The sequence below is a fragment of the Lolium rigidum genome, chromosome 5, assembly GCF_022539505.1.
Source record: "Lolium rigidum isolate FL_2022 chromosome 5, APGP_CSIRO_Lrig_0.1, whole genome shotgun sequence".
Lineage (NCBI taxonomy): Eukaryota > Viridiplantae > Streptophyta > Magnoliopsida > Poales > Poaceae > Lolium > Lolium rigidum.
This window is the reverse complement of record NC_061512.1, coordinates 106,995,563-107,007,333: the sequence shown is the minus strand read 5'-3', so window position 1 is coordinate 107,007,333 and position 11,771 is coordinate 106,995,563. Positions and strand designations below refer to the sequence as shown.

Here is an 11,771-nt window from a genome sequence, read left to right as displayed (position 1 = left end):
ACATCTTCAAACGTTTATTAACAGGGAGGTTCTGCTTAAACACAGAATGTGACATGCGATCATGCCATAATTAAGAGTACAAGCCACGCAATTGTATGAGCAGTAAAGATCATCTCATTTATATCACATAATCTGTATCACAGCGTGCATGATCACCATTACATTACAAAAAAAAAGAACTACGGAACAATTGACCACAAATTTACAAGGCAACTTGTACTAGGCGATGCATGCAGTCTACCAACAAAGCCTGCGCAGACTTCTGCGTTCCTACTCCTAGGTACGCTTCACCATCGACCAAGGCCATGACGGCATCCAGACGCGCGAGCACGCGTTCCTCGGCGAGCAGCTCCGGCGTGAAGAGGTTCTTCCAGCCCGTGCACCACGCGACGGCCTCCGAGAGGGGCGGCTTGCCGCCGGACTGCATCCAGTGGCGCAGCGAGTCTTCGTATCTGTCGAAGAACAGCTCCTCTTCAAGGATCGAGACCACGTCCTGCACAGGCACGAGAGGCGCCCATAGCATCGCCGTTTGCAACGAGGGGTCGATCTGCTTCGGCGGCGTGAACATCAGCTCCCGCACAAGACGGGTGAGCATCGGCAGGATGTGGCGCCGGGTGAAGGTGTTCCACTGCGTCGGATGCATGTAATCTTTCCATGGGGACACGACGTCGTGGTAGTCGAACTCGTCGGCGCGGGACAGGATCTTTCTCTCGACGGTGCCGTAGAGATCTTCCGGCAAGTGGCCGATCAGGGGGATCCACGGCCGCAGCCAGTGGTGGCAGTCCGGGTCCCACGATGGCTTCCACTCCTGCGCCTCCGCGGCCATCGCCGGCTTGATCACCTCCTCGACGATGTACTTCCTCGTGGAAGAAGGCAACGTGGCTTTCCACATCCCTGGGGTGCGCCCTTCCTTCACCTTCTTGGACTCCATGATCGCCGCCAGCGCGTCCGCCGCCTCTACGCTGATGTCGTCCTCTTCCGTCATGTCGCGCAGCATCGCGATGGTCTTCTCGCAGCACTCCTCTTCGAGCGCCAGGACCCGGCAGAGATCCTCGCAGCGACGGCGCCACTCCTCTTCGACCACCGGCGGCTTGTCCGGAAGGCCGTTATCGTACAAAGCCTTCTGGCTGTAGCCTATGCCGGTGTGCTGGTTCTGCTGTAGTACGGCCTGCACGGGGGCGACGATCCCTTTCCCCCGAGGACCGAGACCAGAGCCCTCCTTGAAGTTCCACCGGCGCAGCATCCTCGCCACCGCCGGACTGGTGGAAGCGAGGGTTCCTGGCAGAGGAGTTGGTTGACATGGCTCCAGCAGCGGCAGCGCCATGCCGGGAGACCGCGGCGAGGAGACGATTCCGCTACTGAACTGAAACCGGAGAGCTGTTTCGATCGTACTCCGGTGACAACCTCTTTTTTTTTAGGGATGGCTAGAGATTTCAGAAGAGATTATTGTGAGAGATGGTAGGTTTATGCATGAATATATAAAGGCCAGTGCGTCCGAAACGGAGTTGGTTCTGGTGTCCTACCCGGCTACCATCACCGGAAAACCGGAAAATCTAGTTTAGCGAGACACTAAAACCGAATTCGTGATGGTGTCCTCCTCCCTCCGCCAGACCGGAGCGTCAGATAATAATATTCAGTCATGCTTGTTTTCAGATAATCTAATTTTGGGGAGGTTTCTGTTAGAAGACTTCGGCACAGCGTCGTGTGCGTCACGGAAGTACATATGCGAATAGGGATTCTACGTCAAGTCGGTTTCGTGGTATAAAAAAATGGAATTACTAAGTTTTAGCTAGCTGAGACATAGCTTATGTCTCAGTCACGTGTTCCACCGGCAAATTTTGTTTCTGCTTAAAGATTCATGTTTGCACTTTTTTTAAACCCGCATTGATACACGCTGATGTAATTCGACTGAGATATAACTTAAATTTTAGTCGACTGAGCGTTAGAGACATCCATACAAAAATACGATGCTTGAAGAGCCCTCCTCAAACTTTTTTATAAAAGGCATACTGTCACGTGCTTGCTTTCACGGAAGTACATATGAGAATGGGTACGAGAATAGGGATTATACGTCGTGATGGTCTTTTGCTCTTTTAGTTACTTGCTAATCCAGATTAAATTTAGTTAGACCCAAAGCCGTATTGTCACGTGCTCGTATAGAATACAGCTACTCGTATGATCTGCATTCTGCAGGAACCCTTAGCCCTAGAATAACTCCTCGCCCTAATGTCCACGATGCACTAGAACAATTCCCCCACGAGAAAGTGGAGGTAGCCCGGCGATGGCGACACACGGTGAGATACTTATAACCTGTTGGACGACGTCTGCTCGCGTTGGGAGTGTCTCGTGGATCCGACGATCCGCATCGCACGTTGTTGTTATTGTTGTTGTTGTTGTTGTTGTTGTTGTTGTTGTTGTTGTTGTTGTTGTTGTTGTTGTTGTTGTTGTTGTTGTTGTTGTTGTTGTTGTTGTTGTTGTTGTTGTCATTGTCGTTTGGGGTGGCTACAATCAGTGGCTCGAAACCATTATCACCATCGTCATGCTCGTCATACTCCTTCTCCAATGGTGCATCTTAGGCAATGGGAGATTGGAGAATGGAAGATTCGGTGACTTCTTCTTGGCTCATGGGTGGTGGACTCCTAGCATCAACGGGGGAGGAGCGCCGGTTAAGGTCAAGCTCGATATGAGCATCAACCGTCTTGGTTGCAAACAACTCCAGAGCCTTGTCTTGTGACTCAGCCACCGTCTCCTTCTAAACGGACCAACGTTGTTCGGAGTTGATACGCATTATCTTCCAACGGGTGTGCATTCCAAACCCCAAATTATATCTTCCATCTAGCTCAAGACCATCATTTCGCTCATTCCAATTCAAGTCAATCCCCACTTGTGCTACCACCTCGGCAAAGCTAGGTCTACGGTCAAACACCAAGTCAACCTCTTCCGGGTCCGGCTCTAGGTTTCCCTTAAAAAAAGCATCCTTGTCCACATGATGAACATGAATAATTCTTTCCACCCCCTAGCATAATGTGAACAACACATACATGCATGTGTTCATTAGTTAGCCATACTCAAAACAAATCAACCTAAGATTTCTACCCATACAATCTACCCCTACCACTTGTCCTACTTCAACAAAATCTAAGATTCCAAATCCATCAACTTCACTTGCCAAATCAACTTAGGGTTACACATCTAGATCCAACCAAATCCATCAATTTATTGGATGAAAAGAAGGGGAACGGAGGAGATTACCTTAAGGAATGGGTTGAAAACGATCTTCACGGATAGATCCAACAAAATCCACCAAGATTTGAGAGTGATTTGGGTGGGGGAGAGATGTGGGGTGGCTGGTCGGGGGAGAAGGAAGAAGAACTGAGCAGGAAATGAGTGGTCGGGCTGGGGAGGCTCGGGCCGCCACACATAAGTGGATGTGTGGCGCGCTTCCGACCGGCGCCACACTTTCAAGTGTGGCGCCCATGGGAACGGCGCCTCACCACCTGCCATGTCGGCTAGTCAACGGTCCGCAGCATCGACCGCGCCACGTCGGACAGGATGTGTGGCATCGTTCGCATGAGTGCCGCACAGACAAGTATAGCGCCGCTCGCAAGGGCGCCACACAAAAAGATTAGTCCGATGAAATAGTTTGACCAGAAGATCATTCCGTGTTTTCTTTGCCGAAGGGGTTATTTTCGTCAAAATTTCCTCCCGATGGGTTATCAATGGAGGTCGGCACTCGGTAGGATGGACTGGACTACCCAGTCCGCTGGCAGGTTCTCCTTCCCTTTGATTTTTTTTGCTGCTCCTCAGGATGCAACAACCTGGGACCCTCAGAATGCAACAACCTGGGATCCTGGCAAGTGGTGCGGCAGAAATCGTCAAATTTCAATGGTCCAATCTGCTTACAGCATTCTTCCTGTACACGTTCTTGACAGGGTTCAGACGTGCGGCCTACACGGCAACATGTCCTGCACGCAAGAAACAGACCTCTCTTTTTTTTTTTGACAACAAACATTCCTCTATACTCGTAGGTGCAACGAAGGAAAGAATGTAAAGTCCGGAATGACAGTGAGACGCTAAGCGCACACACATATGCATTACTTTTCTCTTGGATTTGTAATCTAATAAAAGCGCAGGCTCCACTTGGATTTGTTATCTGAAAATCAGACGTTTAGACCGTGGACACCCCCCCTGACTCCCCTGAAACACACCTTTGACCGTTGCTCAGTCTTTCATTTAAAGAAAGACAGCAAATAAATAATCATGGCATAATTTTCATAAGATATACTCTCTATGTTCCATTTTAATTGACTCTAATTTACTAGTATTCAGAAGAGTCAATTAAAATGGAAAGGAGGGAGTACGTTGCTAAATATCTATTTTCATTCCACCAATCTCAACAATGTATGTGTACATCAAAAGTAAAAGTCATACAAGTTACTGCACACTGCGTCCAATGAATTCAAGGTTCAGCTGTATAGATCAACAATGACATTACATGACAAGAGCCAGACAATGATCTGTGCCTGAGCAATGTACTAAGGTTATAAAACAAAACACATATCATGCTTATTTTGACATAAGCTGTTTGGCTGTTGAGCCCTCCTAAACTGGCAGCGTTAAAATACACCAGATGAAATTGGATTATAAAGACTTGACAGCAGAGGTGAAACATCTACAGGGCTATAAATTGAAATGAACAAATCGACTATTTATACAAATTGAACCTAAGAAAGCTGGCAAAATGCTACAGCTAGGGAACTTTACAGTGCTACCAATCTTTGGTGACGAATTACGAATAAACCTTTATGCAATAGCAAGAGTAACCTTTCCTTTCTTGGTCAGTAGGTATACTATCCAGTTTTGGTTTGAAACGTGACGCTGTCCAAAATAAGAGCATCATCATCGGAATAGTTCAGGAAAGGACCACATGATGAACTTGGCATAGATGTCAGTCTCCAAGAACTCTATGTGGGCTGCTCTGCCAATCATGGTATTGAGGCTCCGTCCTTGGGCAGATTGGTCGAAATTAACATCGCATCTCATGAATATCCTGGTTTCAGACGATGGTGCACGGATCTGATCCAAGCAATTATTGAGCATTTCCGTGAAGACTTGACCTTTCCTTGAATTGTCGGATGAAGCAGCTGGACAGAGCTCAATTCTTGCTGAATGATATGGTACATACCCATCCTGGCAGAAAATGCAGCATGACTTGTGAGTGGCATGGAAACAAGCATAGAGGCTGAAAGGTTGATCCAGCTAATAGTTCAGATCGACAAATAAAGTGAAGTCATTAGAAAGGACAAAAGGAACTAACCTGTGGCGATGATAACAATATGATATTTTTGAAGTTCTCCAGTGTCTTTAACTGAAGAAAGAAAAAACAAAAAATAACAGCTCATGGTTAAATACTGCTGAAAAGTGTACCTACTATTAGTTGGCAACAGGTTGGACTGGCAAAGCTACTCCACGTCCCAGAATGAAGCGGGGTGATAATGTACCTTGCAAAGCTTATAAAAAAAGGTATTCTGGGGGTCTTGATCGTCACTGAAAGTAAGCTGATGGATGCATTGTGTTCCCTTGAGCTTTTTCAGAAGCCAGAGACCAGAATTGAACAAAGAATTCGAGCTGTACCAGTAACCTAAGTGAGGCCCTGATATCGACATGTATGTGTAGAGGTTCTTCAAGTATGGCTGTAATGCAGGATCTGTTCAAATGCAGAAATGTAGTCAGTCTCTTTGAGATTGACTTGCTTCCAATGAACTTGGCAAAAAAGTTGGAAAATAACCTGCTAAGGCGCTTCTGATGATAACGTTTCCGATGGAATGGCCAACAAAACTAAGCTTCAATTCTTTGCAACCTCCGTACCTTGCAAGCTTATCCACTTTCTTTTTTAGGAATGCAACAGCCTCCCCAGCAAGCCTGCCACCCATTTCTTTAAAATCTCCAGAAGTTTTATCTTCATTAGCCTCAGACATTAGGCATTCAGCCCCAGGATCCAATAGAAGCCATTGATTTCTAACAAGACGTAAATCCAAATGGTGTCCCTGCTTTTTGTAAATACAATTAATTACACACATTATACTGTAACTCTAGGGAGTTAGACAAGATGAACAGGACTTGCCTGAAATCCATGCACAAAGATGACAGCTCGCAATACACGACCACCCTTTTTACCACCGGCAATTTTCAGCGCTGAAGTCTCTCCTTGTAGTTTAGGTAGTACAATAGTATCCTTTTGTTCCGAAGAATTTGTTGCCAAATCCTTGCTCGAAGCATGTTGTGGAACAACCATGAGATGTTGTTCTATAAGAACAACAGGAACACGTGAAGGATCAGCATATATATGCATATCTTGAACAGACCTTGTGTTGATCTGCAGGATTTCTAAAATCATTAACTGTTTTCAATAAATACTACTGCACATACTATTCCAAGAAAACAGCGTTACCTTCATTTGTGCTATGCTTTTCCTATGTAGTTCAGCACGTGAAGAAGAATTTTGTACAGGCTGCATATACATTTAAGCTTGTAAGTAGAGATTAAAAGAATGACAAATATATACTATTAATGAGTCGGTGATAATTACATCTTCATGAAACTTCCTTGAACCAGAAACTCTCAGAAGGGACTGGCGATGAGATGAGTCATCACTCATACTCCGCAAATAGCGGTGTGGAATCTCAACTCTCGAGTAATTAGTCCATATTGACCATTCTGTTTTCCTGTCAATAGCCCAAATATCACGCAAGTAATCCAGTATCTTGGTTTTATTCATCCTGCAGCAAAAGAAGGAAACATTGTTGGACACATGATAACTTTATAGAACATGTATGATTGAGAAACCATCATGGTCATGGAAATTGCACACCTCTGGGGACTGCAAATACATACAGTACAATTACAAGTGAAATTGAGAAACCAGTTAACTTCACCTATGAAATTTCAAGAACGCGTTCCATAAAACTGAAAGTTGGCGGCTCACAGTTAGAAATAACTCTAACAACTCTTCACTGGAAAGAGCGTACAGCATACCATCGCTAGTGCCATCAACAACGTCATTAGGTTTCTGCACAATTGTGCATAAATATTTTCAATCAGCAAGTTCCATACCATTGTTCATAGGTCACTATGAGAAAGATGATTGAACGTACCTCTAGAAAGTCATGTAAAATGCCAGCCAAGTGCCCAACACCCTTGGTAGTTACAGGGAACACTTTACCAGAATCAGGCTGGACTGATTTTGAAGGCTGAAGTGACTCATACTTACCAAGGTTTAAGTCAGCACCATCTAAATCTTCAATCGTTTTACCAACAGCATCACTCATTTTCTTCAGCTCCTCGAGTAATGTTTCCCTTGAAGCCAATAATGCCTTTACAATTTGATGTGATGCTGGACTTAAACCCTGGTCTGGTATCTGCATATTAAAATGGCATGTTTACTTGTATGTTCGACAAAAGGATAAAAATATATAATAACAGACAAAATACACAATCCTTCAGGTTGCCAGAGCCAAATAACTCGCAAGCTTATACAAGTTATCCGAGGAAAGAAAGGTGATAACAATTACATGATCGTTGATGTACCATAAAATATAGCCAATCAATTAGTGCAGTTTCCGGGTGATGAGCCCCTAGCATTGTGCAGGATTATGGAATAAAATTTCCTTCATTAGCTCAGTTAAATTTCAAGTGGTAGATAAGGAAAAGAAATCTGAATCTCTCAGGGGCCAGTCATACAGTTTCTAGTTACCTAGTTCTATGGTTCTGTAACTTAAGTCAAAAGTTGTTCAGAGCATATAGTTACAGCCTTGCACATGAGCACCACTTTCAAAGAATATTAAAGCTAAAGCTTCACAAACCTGTGTACCTTCAATGATAATTTACTTGCACCAGCTTTCAGGTACACTATATGTAACGTCAGATCAACAAGCACCGCGTGGAATGCATCAAAGTGAACTGGACAATATGAGTGTAAACCCAGGAGTGCCCTACGCGGGATCCTAAATTCATGCATAGCAGCTGAAGATGTGACACTAGAAGCTTGAATATCAGAGCTAGAACAGAAGAAGAAATAGCACCATCAGTCCTGTCAAATGGAATGTATGCACATCCACTGAAGAATGTGCATAGTCTTGGAAGAAAGAATCCATAGAGGATTAGAACTACACTCACCCATTCTCCAGTGTTGGGGCATATATTAGCTCATACTTCAATATCACTGCAGAAGCTGCTGGACCCTTGAATAAATAAAGCAAGTGCTCTGATAAGGCTGAGATAAATTTATTCAAAAAGGAAAGAAGAAAGATTAAAATTCAGATTCCCAACCTCTACTTCAGTGTTGAGTATGTTGAAAGACACCATGACCGATAGATAGATGTCCTGTCGAGCATACTTGATTCTAAATGGTTGTGTGTAGAAACTATTATCAGCGTCATCTATTCTCCAAATGCCCAAGGCATCATCCGCACCGACATCAGGAGCTGCACAATCCACCTAGCACGTCATTATCTATTAGCTAATGATTGGCAACTATTCAAAAAGGGAATCCTTCAAGCAACACCAGCAAAATATCTCGAAGTTGGAATACTTCTTTAGATTACAATGAAGATGAACATATGTGATTCAGGTGAGTGTGGCAGATAACCTGTACACCATTATCACCTATGTTGAACAGATGATCCAGTAAACCAGTACCGGTGACATTTTCAGCTGTCAGTCATTGACTTATCACCCGAGAAAAGTTAATTTTCTGAACTACTCCAACCCATAATAAGTGTCGGGGTTTTAGTTCAAATTAGCTCTAATTTGAACTAAAACCCCGACACTTATCATGGATCGGAGGGAGTAGCATAATATGTTCACTTAGTTCATCTACCCCTTCTGTCCCTAGTGTCCTCATATTTCGTGATTTAACTTTGACTATCGATTAGACCAGCAATGTATTAGCCATGTGGCATAAAAATTATACCACCGGATACTTTTTTCAAATACAAAATTCAATGGTTGTGGCACAAAACCCAAGTTGCACTGGTTAAAATTGGTGGACAAACTTTAAATGCGAAATCATGGACTCTGCCTACAGAGGGACGGAGGGAGTATAATGGATACTATACAAGCATCTCCACAAAACGAAAATATATATTCCGTGTGGTGCATGATAAATACAGAAACAAGGAGCATCGGTGCATGACAGTGACAAGCTTGTACAGTCCACATCCGGCTACACAAGATGCCTCTTGGTGTTATCTAAGGAGGAGAACTAGATTGCAACAAGGTAGAATTTAAAACCACAATGAATAGTCTGGTTGACATAGGTATAGGCTTCATTTTCTGCACTAAAAGACAGTAACACGATTCTTATCAACTAGTGCCTACAACAATGAAACAGTTGGAGAGAAATTTAGCACGAGGGAGGTCATACATACATTGCGAAGATACCGACTTAAACACACGTTCCTAAATGCAGGCATCTTGAAACCATGTGAATAATAGGAGCAGACGATCAAGTTTTAGTATCCTGCTTCAGGAGAGACAGACGCACCTTCGTACTGGACCACCCTAGCAGGTGACGCTGGTGTCTTGCCACCAGTTGCACTCTCCTCCCACGTCGCGCTAATCTTCATCTGGTACCATCTGCACATGATCCAACACTCGTTTCAAAACAAAAACAATAATACTCCCTAGTAAAAAAATACAACAACCAAATGTTCTGATACTACGAAATGTTGAAACAAAATTTTCACGTGCAATTTTTGCAGTCAAGTGGAAAAAACAATCATAATTCTTCGCGAGTGACAAAATTATGGACGGGCAAATCAGAATTCACAACTAATCGCTCAAATTAACTAGAAACACTATATTTAGCTAAAAGATAAAGTACTACGAGAAATGCAATATCACCTGACCTTTTTAACCCGTCTCACTAAAAAAACAGTACAGTAGCTTTTTAACTGAAGCCACTTGGAGCTTTACAGGCAAAAAAAAGGAACGGAAACTAAACCCGAGAAAACACCCACGAGAAAAGAAACCCGAAAAAAGACCAAAAGCGAATATCTCCACGAGGAGACAGCCCCGTACCCTTGCTGGAACAGATCGAGGTTGTGGAAGCGGTGGATGTAGACGGCGACCTCGTGCACCGTCTCCATGAGCTCCGGCGGGCGGAAGCAGATCGCCGCGCCCTTCTCCCGCGGGCCCGCGGCGGAGGCGGCGGCGGCGTTGTGCACGCGGCCGGACGCGGGCGAGACCCGCCTGGCGGCTCCGCGCGGGCTGCCCTGGTCGACGGCGCCGCCGACGAGGCACTTCATGCGGCCGTACATGGCCGCGCCGCAGGGCCCGATCCGCGCATCACTGCCTCGATCCCCCCGGGGCTGGCGAGCCCAGGCGCCTCCCGCCGGCCCGAGGGTTCTAGAGCACGGGGCAGGGCCGGCGCGCGCGCGCGGCCAAACCGGAGTAGGCGGCGGCGGCGGCGGAGCGGGGCCCACTGGTCAGCGGGCGACGCTGCTTCGCGGATCGGGAGGAGGGGTGGAATGATGGGCAGCTGCTTAATGGGGGCCTGGGCAGCGGCGGCGCGAGAGGGCTTGCGGGTCGCCGGAGATGGGTGGTGGAGGCGGAGTGGGAGGGAGAAGGCGGGCGGCGGTGGAGCTGGTGGGAAAGGAAAGAGAGAGGAAGAAAGGTGGGAGGGGGACTCTTAATGGCCTGCCCTTGTCACTGACATGTGGGGCCCACTCTGTCAGTGGGAGTGGCGGCGGGTGGGCCCGCCGGACCGGTCTGAGGGGAACAGTGGCGTAGGCTGCACGTGGAGTCGGGTGAGTGGTCGGGATTTTATGGCTGCAACTGTAGTAGTTAGGTGGGTTAGGGCGGGCGGGGCCCACTTGCTAGTGACCCTTGCTGCTTGTGATCGCCAAAGCATCTTACTACCTCGTCCATTTTTCAATTTACATGGCGTATTAGCACGATCCAGTGCGTGAAACTCGACTCTTGTCTCAAGTCTAAACAATACGCATGGCTATAAAAATGTACTGCTAGCTTAAGGAAAAAATACATGAGATCGATCAGAATGTTACAACTCGTCCAAGGATGTAGAAAACAATGCCATATTGACCGATCAGAATGTTACAACAATCGAGGAGAAGTTTATGGATGTTGTAGAGATAGAATGTAGGTACTCCGTACTTGACCAAGAGAAAAGGGAAAGGAAAGAGACGAATATTAGATTGAAACATCTTAATGAGATTTTGCTTCATAATTGCAAGAAGAAGAAGAAGAAAAAAATAGTATCATAGCATGTGATGCAATCCTATGATCCAAAAGACTTGAATACAAAATCCTTGGAGGCAATCATTTTTCTCATGATGTAGAGAAGAGAATACAACGAGAGTGATCGACAATGTTTTCCTACGCAATAAGGAACCTTTTTCTAATATGAATGAGCATATAAGTAAGAAAGTTGGCCACTAGACGTTATGATAACTTCCTTAGGTAGAGTTCAGCATAAATCTTTTAGAGAGCATGATTGATTTTAGAGGTGAGCTGAAGATACTAGCCGAAATAGAGCATGGCTTTACACGAGGTCGTGTTGTATCTTTCTTTTTAATAATATAAGATATATAAAAACATGTTGGCATGCTCTAAAGGTTTCTTCGTGTTTTAGATGCATATCCTTTTCTTCTTGATCAAGCCAAACAAGCTCCCAGAGAGTCCGGTTCTATTTCATAAGAAACGGAACTACAAAATTAAATCTGTTTTGCAGTGGTAATCCTTACACTCCA

The 11,771-nt window shown here is 45.2% G+C and overlaps 2 protein-coding genes across 2 annotated transcripts; both read right to left on the bottom strand.

Moving 5' to 3' along the window:
- Nucleotides 1-202: 202 nt before the first annotated feature.
- LOC124656234 (septin and tuftelin-interacting protein 1 homolog 1-like) lies at nucleotides 203-1,324 on the bottom strand. Its single transcript, XM_047195015.1, has one exon. The coding sequence runs from the start codon at nucleotides 1,322-1,324 to the stop codon at nucleotides 203-205; it is 1,122 nt and encodes a 373-aa protein (XP_047050971.1).
- A 3,130-nt stretch (nucleotides 1,325-4,454) lies between these two features.
- LOC124653320 (protein FAM135B-like) lies at nucleotides 4,455-10,320 on the bottom strand. The gene is made up of 14 exons (XM_047192390.1): nucleotides 10,081-10,320; nucleotides 9,545-9,636; nucleotides 8,329-8,483; nucleotides 8,176-8,240; nucleotides 7,871-8,057; nucleotides 7,155-7,418; nucleotides 6,936-7,069; nucleotides 6,590-6,779; nucleotides 6,452-6,511; nucleotides 6,125-6,376; nucleotides 5,789-6,047; nucleotides 5,502-5,707; nucleotides 5,318-5,368; nucleotides 4,455-5,190 (listed from the first exon to the last, which is right to left on the bottom strand). Exons 1-14 carry the CDS (start codon nucleotides 10,317-10,319, stop codon nucleotides 4,900-4,902), a joined length of 2,445 nt encoding a protein of 814 aa, XP_047048346.1. The 5' UTR covers nucleotide 10,320; the 3' UTR covers nucleotides 4,455-4,899.
- Nucleotides 10,321-11,771: the final 1,451 nt, after the last annotated feature.